Below are 12,191 nucleotides of genomic sequence, written 5' to 3' on the forward strand. Positions count from 1 at the left end.
TTGGTTGTTCATCATTGCTAGACAGCCATAGATGTAATAATATACTGTACACACACACACACACACACACACACACACACACACACACACACACACACACACACACACACACACACACACACACACACACACACACACACACACACACACACACCTCAGTAGATGAGCCGTAGTTAACCGATTAGTAGCATAGTAATGAAAAGATAATAACATGGGAATAGCAGAAAACTCCAGAGATCTGCGGAGGTGAGAGAGCTTTTCTTTCCCAGTTAAATGAAAGAACATTCTGGTGGACTACAATATCTACTTTATAAACTCTGGATTAAAGTCCTTGCACTGAAGAAACGCCCTCTCTCCTCAATCAAAAAAAGAAAATATCTCCCTCTCTCAGCTGAGCAGGAGAGAGCTCCTTATTGAATAGGATGGGGGAAGGGAGGCAGCAGGAATCATAACTCCGCCTAGTCTGGCCAGCACAGCCGAGAAGCCAGCCTCTGTGAACTGCTTGCGGGAACGGAACACGGCTAGATCGGACGTTTTCTCCCACAGAGGACGGTTCGAGGATTGCCATCACTGTTCAGAATCCGCCGTGTTTGGGGCTTTTCTAAATAACACTGGGATCTGCGATTAAAACGTCAAGAGATGAGGGAGCAGCTACGAAAGTAAGTGGGCAATGCATCTACAGAATGAATGCAGTATGGTAGATTCGGCTACTGCCTGTGTGCTGCCTGTGACAATGTGCTGGCGTGCCTAGCAAGCAGTGTACAGAGGACGCAGTGGAAAGGAGGCAGAGACAGACTGCTTGGGTAGTGTTCACCACAGAGAGGCAGAGTAAGCAGTAGCAGCCAGCAGATGTGGTGGTGTTATCTAAAGCTAAGCTAGCCAAACCCAGCAGGTGTTCGGGGGGACTACAAAGCGTCCCCCGCTAGGGCGACAGGATCCGGGGTGGTTATGGCCCTCTAACCGGCATATCGACATGATTGTCCCGAATCCCTTCGATAATGGAGGTTTTGGAGGAGAATTCGTCATGCAGCTTGCTTTTCAACGTTTTATTTAATTATTTCCTATCATTATGTATTATCTGTGTGCGTTAACTGTTTTATTTCATAGAAGATCTCCCTGTCTTCTTCTCGCCACAGTCACTGCGTCCGTCGAGCGTTCCTTCACACACACAGAGGGTAAATATCACCTTGGTGTGATAGCAAGGCTGATTTCAGGGTGATTGTTTCTGCAATTTAGTGCAATTGTGCGCGCGGTATATTTGCCTGTTTGGTGTTGTCAACCCGAGATGGGCCGTTCATTGTTTGCAGACGGCCTTATAAAAAGGTGCTGAGCCGAGCAGCGGTCAACATTTCCAATCTCCCTGTTGGTACTCAATCACGAGGGTAGTCTCTCTCTGGGCAATGAATGAAGAACGGATGTTCACTGTTATAATCACATAAATAAATGCATTACATTTATATGCACTGTTTATACCGTTGATAAAACATACGATTGTAGTCGTGAAATGTGTGCGAGGAATCGGGGGCGGGTGCAGATTTTTGGACAGAAATGTGACTGCAGGTTTTGTGCGTGTAACGTGTGTGTGTGGGCGCGCGTGCGTGCGTGACAAAATACAGCTCGAGCGTGAGATCCAAAACGCATCTTGCTTTTCACTGCCTTTCTTTTCGTTCACCTCGGCTTGGAAGAGTGTGATGTGCCTAGGCACGTCTGGGTATTCTTCTGTCGTGTGTGTGTGTGTGTGTGTATAAGGATCATATATCAATGAGTGTGTGGATTGTGGAGGTTTATAATTCACAGTAAGGGTTTGAGCTATAATACTGGACTACTTGTCATTAGTAAGACACTTTTATTGCTGTGTGCTATTTATAATACCGTCTATGACAGCATGTATTGGGGTTAAAGATTAGCTATTTTATTAATGCAAGAACCATAAATGATGCACACTTCATATTTCACATTTATGGGAAAAATGAAACCTTCTATTATGAATTATTGAGATTCCACGTGAGTCATTCAAACATTTCTTCAAACTTGTGACAACGTCTTCACACATTTATTTATTTATTTTTATTTCACCTTTATTTAACCAGGTAGACTAGTTGAGAACAAGTTCTCATTTACAATTCCGACCTGGCCAAGATAAAGCAAAGCAGTTCGACACATACAACAACACATAGTTACACATGGAGTAAAACAAACATACAGTCAATAATACAGTAGAAAAATAAGTCTTTATACAATGTGAGCAAGTGAGGTGAGATAAGGGAGGTAAAGGCAAAAGAAGGCCATGGTGGCGAAGTAAATACAATATAGTAAGTAAAACACTGGAATGGTAGATTTGCAGTGGAAGAATGTGCAAAGTAAAGATAGAAATAATGGGGTACAAAGGAGCAAAATAAATAAATACAGTAGGGGAAGCAGTAGTTGTTTGGGCTAAATTATAGATGGGCTATGTACAGGTGCAGTAATATGTGAGCTGCTCTGACAGCTGGTGCTTATAGCTAGTGAGGGAGATAAGTGTTTCCAGTTTCAGAGATTTTTGTAGTTCGTTCCAGTCATTGGCAGCAGAGAACTGGAAGGAGAGGCGGCCAAAGGAGGAATTGGTTTTGGGGGTGACCAGAGAGATATATTAAGACATATTAAGACCTGTGTGTGTGTGTGTGTGTGTGTGTGTGTGTGTGTGTGTGTGTGTGTGTGTGTGTGTGTGTGTGTGTGTGTGTGTGTGTGTGTGTGTGTGTGTGTGTGTGTGTGTGTGTGTGTGTGTGTGGTCAAGGGTGTGTATTTTATGAAGTAGGATAGGACATCAATTTATCCCACTGATATAACATAACATCATTCTTACCTGAACACATTTTGAGGGTGTGGTCTCTCACCTGTCTGTGGACATGGGTGTGGTCTCTCATATGGGTGTGGTCTCTCACCTGTCTGTGGACATGGGTGTGGTCTCGCACCTGTCTGTGGACATGGGTGTGGTCTCTCACATGGGTGTGGTCTCTGGCTGGTGGAGCTGACTGCTAGGATGACCTGGTCAATTGGTTATTACATATCAATTACTCAATAAGGACTTATTTTTCTTTGGGATTCATAAACAAGAGCTACTTTGTTTCCCTAAAGGGTGTTTTACACTTGACAAGGTGAAGGTAGCCCTGTGGTCCTAGTTGTAGGAAGTAGGGGTGCTGAGGGGGCTGTAGAACCCCCTGGTAAATCACAATTTATTTAAATATTTTTATAATTTCACCAATTTCACCCCCCATGGCAAAACATCTTCCCGCGGCCATAGTCACCTCTCAGTCTCCCTTCATACTGCATTATTACCAGGTAAATGCTGCTTCACCCCACAGTGACACACTTCAAGTGTGGTTGCACCTGCAAGAACCCAAAACAAAAAGCCTTTGAAAGGTTACGTCTGTGGTTCCCTTTTTCGGTTACTGTTCCACCAACTGAGTTCTGCTCTGCCTGGCGTACCCCTCATGTGCATTTTACCAGTAGGCCTATGGCCTCATGAGTCTTCTCAAGTAGCCCGTGTGGAAAGGCCAAGTACCCCCAGGAGTCCTAGTACCCCTGGTTGGAAACCACTTGGTTACATGATGATCTTGACACAATCCAGAAAGCAGCGGTCTATTGCACTGCATCTCAGTGCTAGAGGCGTCACTATAGACACCCTGGTTCCATTCCAGGCTGTATCACAACCGGCCGTGATTGGGAGTCCCATAGGGCGGCACACAATTGGCCCAGCGTCGTCCGGGTTTGGCCCGGGGTAGGCAGTCATCGTAAATAAGATTTGGTTCTTAACTGACTTGCCTAGTTAAATAAAGGTTAAAAAAAATAAAAATAAAAAATGTTACATGATAATCTTGGATTGAGCTAAAACAAGCTCTGGATAGTTGACAAGAGTTTCACCTCAGCAGTAGCAGCAGCAGATCCAATATGTCCGCTTCAGTACCATATTTACATGATGACATACAGAAGAAGACCTACTTTATTACAGCGGGCAGACAGGAGACCTACTGGATTACAGCAGACAGGAGACCTACTGGATTACAGCAGACAGGAGACCTACTGGATTACAGCGGGCAGACAGGAGACCTACTGGATTACAGCGGGCAGACAGGAGACCTACTGGATTACAGCGGGCAGACAGGAGACCTACTGGATTACAGCGGGCAGACAGGAGACCTACTTGATTACAGCGGGCAGACAGGAGACCTACTGGATTACAGCGGGCAGACAGGAGACCTACTGGATTACAGCGGGCAGAGAGGAGACCTACTGGATTACAGCAGACAGGAGACCTACTGGATTACAGCGGTCAGACAGGCAGGCAGGTCTTTCTAGTAAAAGAGGTTGACATCTCAAAGAGACACAGATTCCTGGTCACAGAAAGGACACAGCATGAATAATGAATCTCGCTCTAGCTCTAGTGTGCTGCTACACACACACACACACACACACACACACACACACACACACACACACACACACACACACACACACACACACACACACACACACACACACACACACACACACACACTGTGCCATGCTCTAGTCTCACAGTAGCTACAGTTTGCATGGCAGGTTTATTAGGATCATTACACTGCTGTTGTTTTAGAGTTAGACTAGACATATCAGCTGGTTAACTGTTATTTTAGAGTTAGACTAGACATATCAGCTGGTTAACTGTTATTTTAGAGTTAGACTAGACATAGCAGCTGGTTAACTGCTGTTATTTTAGAGTTAGACTAGACATATCAGCTGGTTAACTGTTATTTTAGAGTTAGACTAGACATAACAGCTGGTTAACTGCTGTTATTTTAGAGTTAGACTAGACATAGCAGCTGGTTAACTGTTATTTTAGAGTTAGACTAGACATAGCAGCTGGTTAACTGTTATTTTAGAGTTAGACTAGACATAACAGCTGGTTAACTGCTGTTATTTTAGAGTTAGACTAGACATAGCAGCTGGTTAACTGTTATTTTAGAGTTAGACTAGACATAGCAGCTGGTTAACTGTTATTTTAGAGTTAGACTAGACATATCAGCTGGTTAACTGTTATTTTAGAGTTAGACTAGACATATCAGCTGGTTAACTGCTGTTATTTTAGAGTTAGACTAGACATAGCAGCTGGTTAACTGTTATTTTAGAGTTAGACTAGACATATCAGCTGGTTAACTGCTGTTATTTTAGAGTTAGACTAGACATAGCAGCTGGTTAACTGTTATTTTAGAGTTAGACTAGACATATCAGCTGGTTAACTGTTATTTTAGAGTTAGACTAGACATAGCAGCTGGTTAACTGTTATTTTAGAGTTAGACTAGACATATCAGCTTTTAGAGTTAGACTAGACATAGCAGCTGGTTAACTGTTATTCTAGAGTTAGACTAGACATAGCAGCTGGTTAACTGTTATTTTAGAGTTAGACTAGACATATACTAGCTTTAGAGTTAGACTAGACATATCAGCTGGTTAACTGTTATTTTAGAGTTAGACTAGACATCAGCTGGTTAACTGTTATTTTAAGTTAGACTAGACATAGCAGCTGGTTAACTGTTATTTTAGAGTTAGACTAGACATAGCAGCTGGTTAACTGTTATTTTAGAGTTAGACTAGACATATCAGCTGGTTAACTGTTATTTTAGAGTTAGACTAGACATATCAGCTGGTTAACTGTTATTTTAGAGTTAGACTAGACATATCAGCTGGTTAACTGTTATTTTAGAGTTAGACTAGACATAGCAGCTGGTTAACTGCTGTTATTTTAGAGTTAGACTAGACATATCAGCTGGTTAACTGTTATTTTAGAGTTAGACTAGACATAACAGCTGGTTAACTGCTGTTATTTTAGAGTTAGACTAGACATAGCAGCTGGTTAACTGTTATTCTAGAGTTAGACTAGACATACAGCTGGTTAACTGTTATTTTAGAGTTAGACTAGACATAGCAGCTGGTTAACTGGTTATTTTAGAGTTAGACTAGACATAGCAGCTGGTTAACTGTTATTTTAGAGTTAGACTAGACATAGCAGCTGGTTAACTGTTATTTTAGAGTTAGACTAGACATATCAGCTGGTTAACTGTTATTTTAGAGTTAGACTAGACATAGCAGCTGGTTAACTGTTATTTTAGAGTTAGACTAGACATAGCAGCTGGTAATGTTATAGAGTTAGACTAGACATATCAGCTGGTTAACTGCTGTTATTTTAGAGTTAGCAGCTGGTTAACTGTTATTTTAGAGTTAGACTAGACATAGCAGCTGGTTAACTGTTATTTTAGAGTTAGACTAGACATAGCTGGACTTTTAGAGTTAGACTAGACATAAGCTTAACTGTTATTTTAGAGTTAGACTAGACATAAGCTGGTACTTTTAGAGTTAGACTAGACATAGCAGCTGGTTAACTGTTATTTTAGAGTTAGACTAGACATAGCAGCTGGTTAACTGTTATTTTAGAGTTAGACTAGACATATCAGCTGGTTAACTGTTATTTTAGAGTTAGACTAGACATAGCAGCTGGTTAACTGCTGTTATTTTAGAGTTAGACTAGACATAGCAGCTGGTTAACTGTTATTTTAGAGTTAGACTAGACATATCAGCTGGTTAACTGTTATTTTAGAGTTAGACTAGACATAGCAGCTGGTTAACTGCTGTTATTTTAGAGTTAGACTAGACATAACAGCTGGTTAACTGCTGTTATTTTAGAGTTAGACTAGACATAGCAGCTGGTTAACTGTTATTTTAGAGTTAGACTAGACATATCAGCTGGTTAACTGTTATTTTAGAGTTAGACTAGACATAGCAGCTGGTTAACTGTTATTTTAGAGTTAGACTAGACATAGCAGCTGGTTAACTGTTATTTTAGAGTTAGACTAGACATATCAGCTGGTTAACTGTTATTTTAGAGTTAGACTGGCTAACTGCTGTTATTTTAGAGTTAGACTAGACATATCAGCTGGTTAACTGCTGTTATTTTAGAGTTAGACTAGACATAGCAGCTGGTTAACTGTTATTTTAGAGTTAGACTAGACATATCAGCTGGTTAACTGTTATTTTAGAGTTAGACTAGACATAGCAGCTGGTTAACTGTTATTTTAGAGTTAGACTAGACATATCAGCTGGTTAACTGTTATTTTAGAGTTAGACTAGACATATCAGCTGGTTAACTGTTATTTTAGAGTTAGACTAGACATATCAGCTGGTTAACTGTTATTTTAGAGTTAGACTAGACATAGCAGCTGGTTAACTGCTGTTATTTTAGAGTTAGACTAGACATATCAGCTGGTTAACTGTTATTTTAGAGTTAGACTAGACATATCAGCTGGTTAACTGTTATTTTAGAGTTAGACTAGACATATCAGCTGGTTAACTGTTATTTTAGAGTTAGACTAGACATAGCAGCTGGTTAACTGTTATTTTAGAGTTAGACTAGACATATCAGCTGGTTAACTGTTATTTTAGAGTTAGACTAGACATATCAGCTGGTTAACTGTTATTTTAGAGTTAGACTAGACATAGCAGCTGGTTAACTGTTATTTTAGAGTTAGACTAGACATATCAGCTGGTTAACTGTTATTTTAGAGTTAGACTAGACATAGCAGCTGGTTAACTGTTATTTTAGAGTTAGACTAGACATAGCAGCTGGTTAACTGTTATTTTAGAGTTAGACTAGACATAACAGCTGGTTAACTGCTGTTATTTTAGAGTTAGACTAGACATATCAGCTGGTTAACTGTTATTTTAGAGTTAGACTAGACATATCAGCTGGTTAACTGTTATTTTAGAGTTAGACTAGACATATCAGCTGGTTAACTGTTATTTTAGAGTTAGACTAGACATATCAGCTGGTTAACTGTTATTTTAGAGTTAGACTAGACATAGCAGCTGGTTAACTGCTGTTATTTTAGAGTTAGACTAGACATAACAGCTGGTTAACTGCTGTTATTTTAGAGTTAGACTAGACATAGCAGCTGGTTAACTGTTATTTTAGAGTTAGACTAGACATAGCAGCTGGTTAACTGTTATTTTAGAGTTAGACTAGACATATCAGCTGGTTAACTGCTGTTATTTTAGAGTTAGACTAGACATAGCAGCTGGTTAACTGTTATTTTAGAGTTAGACTAGACATAGCAGCTGGTTAACTGTTATTTTAGAGTTAGACTAGACATAGCAGCTGGTTAACTGTTATTTTAGAGTTAGACTAGACATAGCAGCTGGTTAACTGTTATTTTAGAGTTAGACTAGACATAGCAGCTGGTTAACTGTTATTTTAGAGTTAGACTAGACATAGCAGCTGGTTAACTGTTATTTTAAAGTTAGACTAGACATATCAGCTGGTTAACTGTTATTTTAGAGTTAGACTAGACATAGCAGCTGGTTAACTGTTATTTTAGAGTTAGACTAGACATATCAGCTGGTTAACTGTTATTTTAAAGTTAGACATAGCAGCTGGTTAACTGTTATTTTAGAGTTAGACTAGACATAGCAGCTGGTTAACTGTTATTTTAGAGTTAGACTAGACATAGCAGCTGGTTAACTGTTATTTTAGAGTTAGACTAGACATATCAGCTGGTTAACTGTTATTTTAAAGTTAGACTAGACATATCAGCTGGTTAACTGTTATTTTAGAGTTAGACTAGACATAACAGCTGGTTAACTGTCTTGAAGAGATTCCTACGGTATTATCATGTGTTCTCACATCTGTCTTGGTTTAAGGTGGTCCTCAAAACAGGGTTGGGGTCAAAGAAGCCACTTAAGCAATAAGGCACCTCGGGGGTTTGTGGTATATGGCCAACGGCAATAAGGCACCTCGGGGGTTTGTGGTATATGGCCAACGGCAATAAGGCACCTCGGGGGTTTGTGGTATATGGCCAACGTCAATAAGGCACCTCGGGGGTTTGTGGTATATGGCCAACGGCAATAAGGCACCTCGGGGGTTTGTGGTATATGGCCAACGGCAATAAGGCACCTCGGGGGTTTGTGGTATATGGCCAACGGCAATAAGGCACCTCGGGGGTTTGTGGTATATGGCCAACGGCAATAAGGCACCTCGGGGGTTTGTGGTATATGGCCAACGGCAATAAGACACCTCGGGGGTTTGTGGTATATGGCCAACGGCAATAAGCCACCTCAGGGGTTTGTGGTATATGGCCAACGGCAATAAGGCACCTCGGGGGTATGTCGGCAATATACCACGGCTAAGGGCTGTTCTTAAGCACGACGCACCGTTGAGTGCCTGGTATATTGCCGACATACCACAAACCCCCACGGTGCCTTATTGCTATTATAAACGGGTTACCAACGTAATTAGAGCAGTAAAAATAAATGTTTTGTCATACGCATGGTATACGGTCTGATATACCACGGCTGTCAGCCAATCAGCATTCAGGCCTGGAACCAGCCAGTTTATAATTTAGAACATAGCTTATAGGCTCCACTAGTATAGAGTATTGGTAGAGTAGTAGTGCAACGTGAATACTCCTACTTCAATATAGTCTCTATGGAAACCATTCAGTCATTCACTCTGTGTCACGCCCTGACCATAGAGAGCCATTGTTTCTCTATGGTGTAGTATGTCAGGGCGTGACTGGGGGGTGTTCTAGTTTATTATTTCTATATGGGTGTTCTAGTTTATTTCTTTCTATGTTGGTGCTAATGTGGTTCCCAATTAGAGGCAGCTGTTTGTCGTTGTCTCTAATTGGGAATCATATTTAAGTAGCTATTTTTCCCACCTGTGTTTTGTGGGATATTGTGTTTTGTGCATGTGCACCACGTTGTCACGTTTCGTTGTTTGTTTATTTATTTGGTTTATTGTTTTGTGTTGCTAAGTTTCAATTTTTTAATAAATATGTGGAACTCAACATCCGCTGCGCCTTGGTCCACCTCTACACACGACCGTGACATTCTGGCCTCTACTGAACGTCTTTTAATAACAATGACATGAATAAACATAGAATTGATAGAATGTTTAAAAATAGAATTGGTGAGAGGATCAGTCTCTTCCTGGAAATGCCTGATGGGATTACTCTCCACTTCATAGTGATGTAAAGTACTAGTACTGGTGTGTTTCATATTTATATACAGGATGTACATGTCTAGTGGAGACTACAAGGCCTTGTGGAAGACGTCTTTTCACCTCCATGTGACAACCTGGTTACAAGGGGAAAACATTGGCTAGTATAATTTTATAGAAGGAGTGGCTATGACATCATGCATACATTGAGACACACCTTCAAATCAGGGATGGTATTCCGTTACTTAGCCTAAATGCTGGTGAGATAACACCATTATATAGCCAGGGTGTGCCAGCAGAAGATTTTGCTACATGAACAACCAGGTTAATCAACATACTATGGAAGGGGCCTCCCGAGTGGCACAGCGGTCTAAGGCTCTGCATCGCAGTGCTAGAGGCGTCACTACAGATCCGGGTTCGATCCCGGGCTGTGTCGCAGCCGGCCGCGACGGGGAGATCCAAGAGGTAGCGCACATTTGGCCCAGCGTCGTCCGGGTTAGGGGAGGGTTTGGCCCAGCGTCGTCCGGGTTAGGGGAGGGTTTGGTCCAGCGTCGTCCGGGTTAGGGGAGGGTTTGGCCCCAGCGTCGTCCGGGTTAGGGGAGGGTTTGGCCCCAGCGTCGTCCGGGTTAGGGGAGGGTTTGGCCCCAGCGTCGTCCGGGTTAGGGGAGGGTTTGGCCCCAGCGTCGTCCGGGTTAGGGGAGGGTTTGGCCCAGCGTCGTCCGGGTTAGGGGAGGGTTTGGCCCCAGCGTCGTCCGGGTTAGGGGAGGGTTTGGCCCCAGCGTCGTCCGGGTTAGGGGAGGGTTTGGCCCAGCGTCGTCCGGGTTAGGGGAGGGTTTGGCCCCAGCGTCGTCCGGGTTAGGGGAGGGTTTGGCCCCAGCGTCGTCCGGGTTAGGGGAGGGTTTGGTCCAGCGTCGTCCGGGTTAGGGGAGGGTTTGGTCCAGCGTCGTCCGGGTTAGGGGAGGGTTTGGCCCAGCGTCGTCCGGGTTAGGGGAGGGTTTGGCCCCAGCGTCGTCCGGGTTAGGGGAGGGTTTGGCCCCAGCGTCGTCCGGGTTAGGGGAGGGTTTGGCCCAGCGTCGTCCGGGTTAGGGGAGGGTTTGGCCCCAGCGTCGTCCGGGTTAGGGGAGGGTTTGGCCCCAGCGTCGTCCGGGTTAGGGGAGGGTTTGGCCCCAGCGTCGTCCGGGTTAGGGGAGGGTTTGGCCCCAGCGTCGTCCGGGTTAGGGGAGGGTTTGGCCCCAGCGTCGTCCGGGTTAGGGGAGGGTTTGGCCCCAGCGTCGTCCGGGTTAGGGGAGGGTTTGGCCCAGCGTCGTCCAGGTTAGGGGAGGGTTTGGCCCAGCGTCGTCCGGGTTAGGGGAGGGTTTGGCCCAGCGTCGTCCGGGTTAGGGGAGGGTTTGGCCCAGCGTCGTCCGGGTTAGGGGAGGGTTTGGCCCCAGCGTCGTCCGGGTTAGGGGAGGGTTTGGCCCAGCGTCGTCCGGGTTAGGGGAGGGTTTGGCCCAGCGTCGTCCGGGTTAGGGGAGGGTTTGGCCCCAGCGTCGTCCGGGTTAGGGGAGGGTTTGGCCCCAGCGTCGTCCGGGTTAGGGGAGGGTTTGGCCCCAGCGTCGTCCGGGTTAGGGGAGGGTTTGGCCCCAGCGTCGTCCGGGTTAGGGGAGGGTTTGGCCCCAGCGTCGTCCGGGTTAGGGGAGGGTTTGGCCCAGCGTCGTCCGGGTTAGGGGAGGGTTTGGCCCCAGCGTCGTCCGGGTTAGGGGAGGGTTTGGCCCAGCGTCGTCCGGGTTAGGGGAGGGTTTGGCCCAGCGTCGTCCGGGTTAGGGGAGGGTTTGGCCCCAGCGTCGTCCGGGTTAGGGGAGGGTTTGGCCCAGCGTCGTCCGGGTTAGGGGAGGGTTTGGCCCAGCGTCGTCCGGGTTAGGGGAGGGTTTGGCCCAGCGTCGTCCGGGTTAGGGGAGGGTTTGGCCCAGCGTCGTCCGGGTTAGGGGAGGGTTTGGCCCAGCGTCGTCCGGGTTAGGGGAGGGTTTGGCCCAGCGTCGTCCGGGTTAGGGGAGGGTTTGGCCCAGCGTCGTCCGGGTTAGGGGAGGGTTTGGCCCCAGCGTCGTCCGGGTTAGGGGAGGGTTTGGCCCAGCGTCGTCCGGGTTAGGGGAGGGTTTGGCCCCAGCGTCGTCCGGGTTAGGGGAGGGTTTGGCCCAGCGTCGTCCGGGTT

At 45.0% G+C, this 12,191-nt stretch overlaps 1 protein-coding gene across 4 annotated transcripts in view; it reads left to right on the plus strand.

Moving 5' to 3' along the window:
* The window catches only part of dmd (dystrophin), a 290,129-nt gene that overhangs the window by 237,945 nt on the left and 39,993 nt on the right, over positions 1–12,191 (plus strand). The window contains exon 1 of one of the 4 annotated variants that reach the window (XM_071330770.1): positions 419–659. The exons of the other annotated variants lie outside the window; for them this stretch is intronic. Within the exon in view, the coding sequence (XP_071186871.1) occupies positions 640–659 (20 nt within the window). The 5' untranslated portion in view covers positions 419–639. Of the gene's footprint in view, positions 1–418; positions 660–12,191 lie in introns of those variants that run through there. 4 annotated transcript variants of the gene reach the window in all.

This window comes from Salvelinus alpinus, chromosome 10 (genome assembly GCF_045679555.1).
Source record: "Salvelinus alpinus chromosome 10, SLU_Salpinus.1, whole genome shotgun sequence".
NCBI lineage: Eukaryota > Metazoa > Chordata > Actinopteri > Salmoniformes > Salmonidae > Salvelinus > Salvelinus alpinus.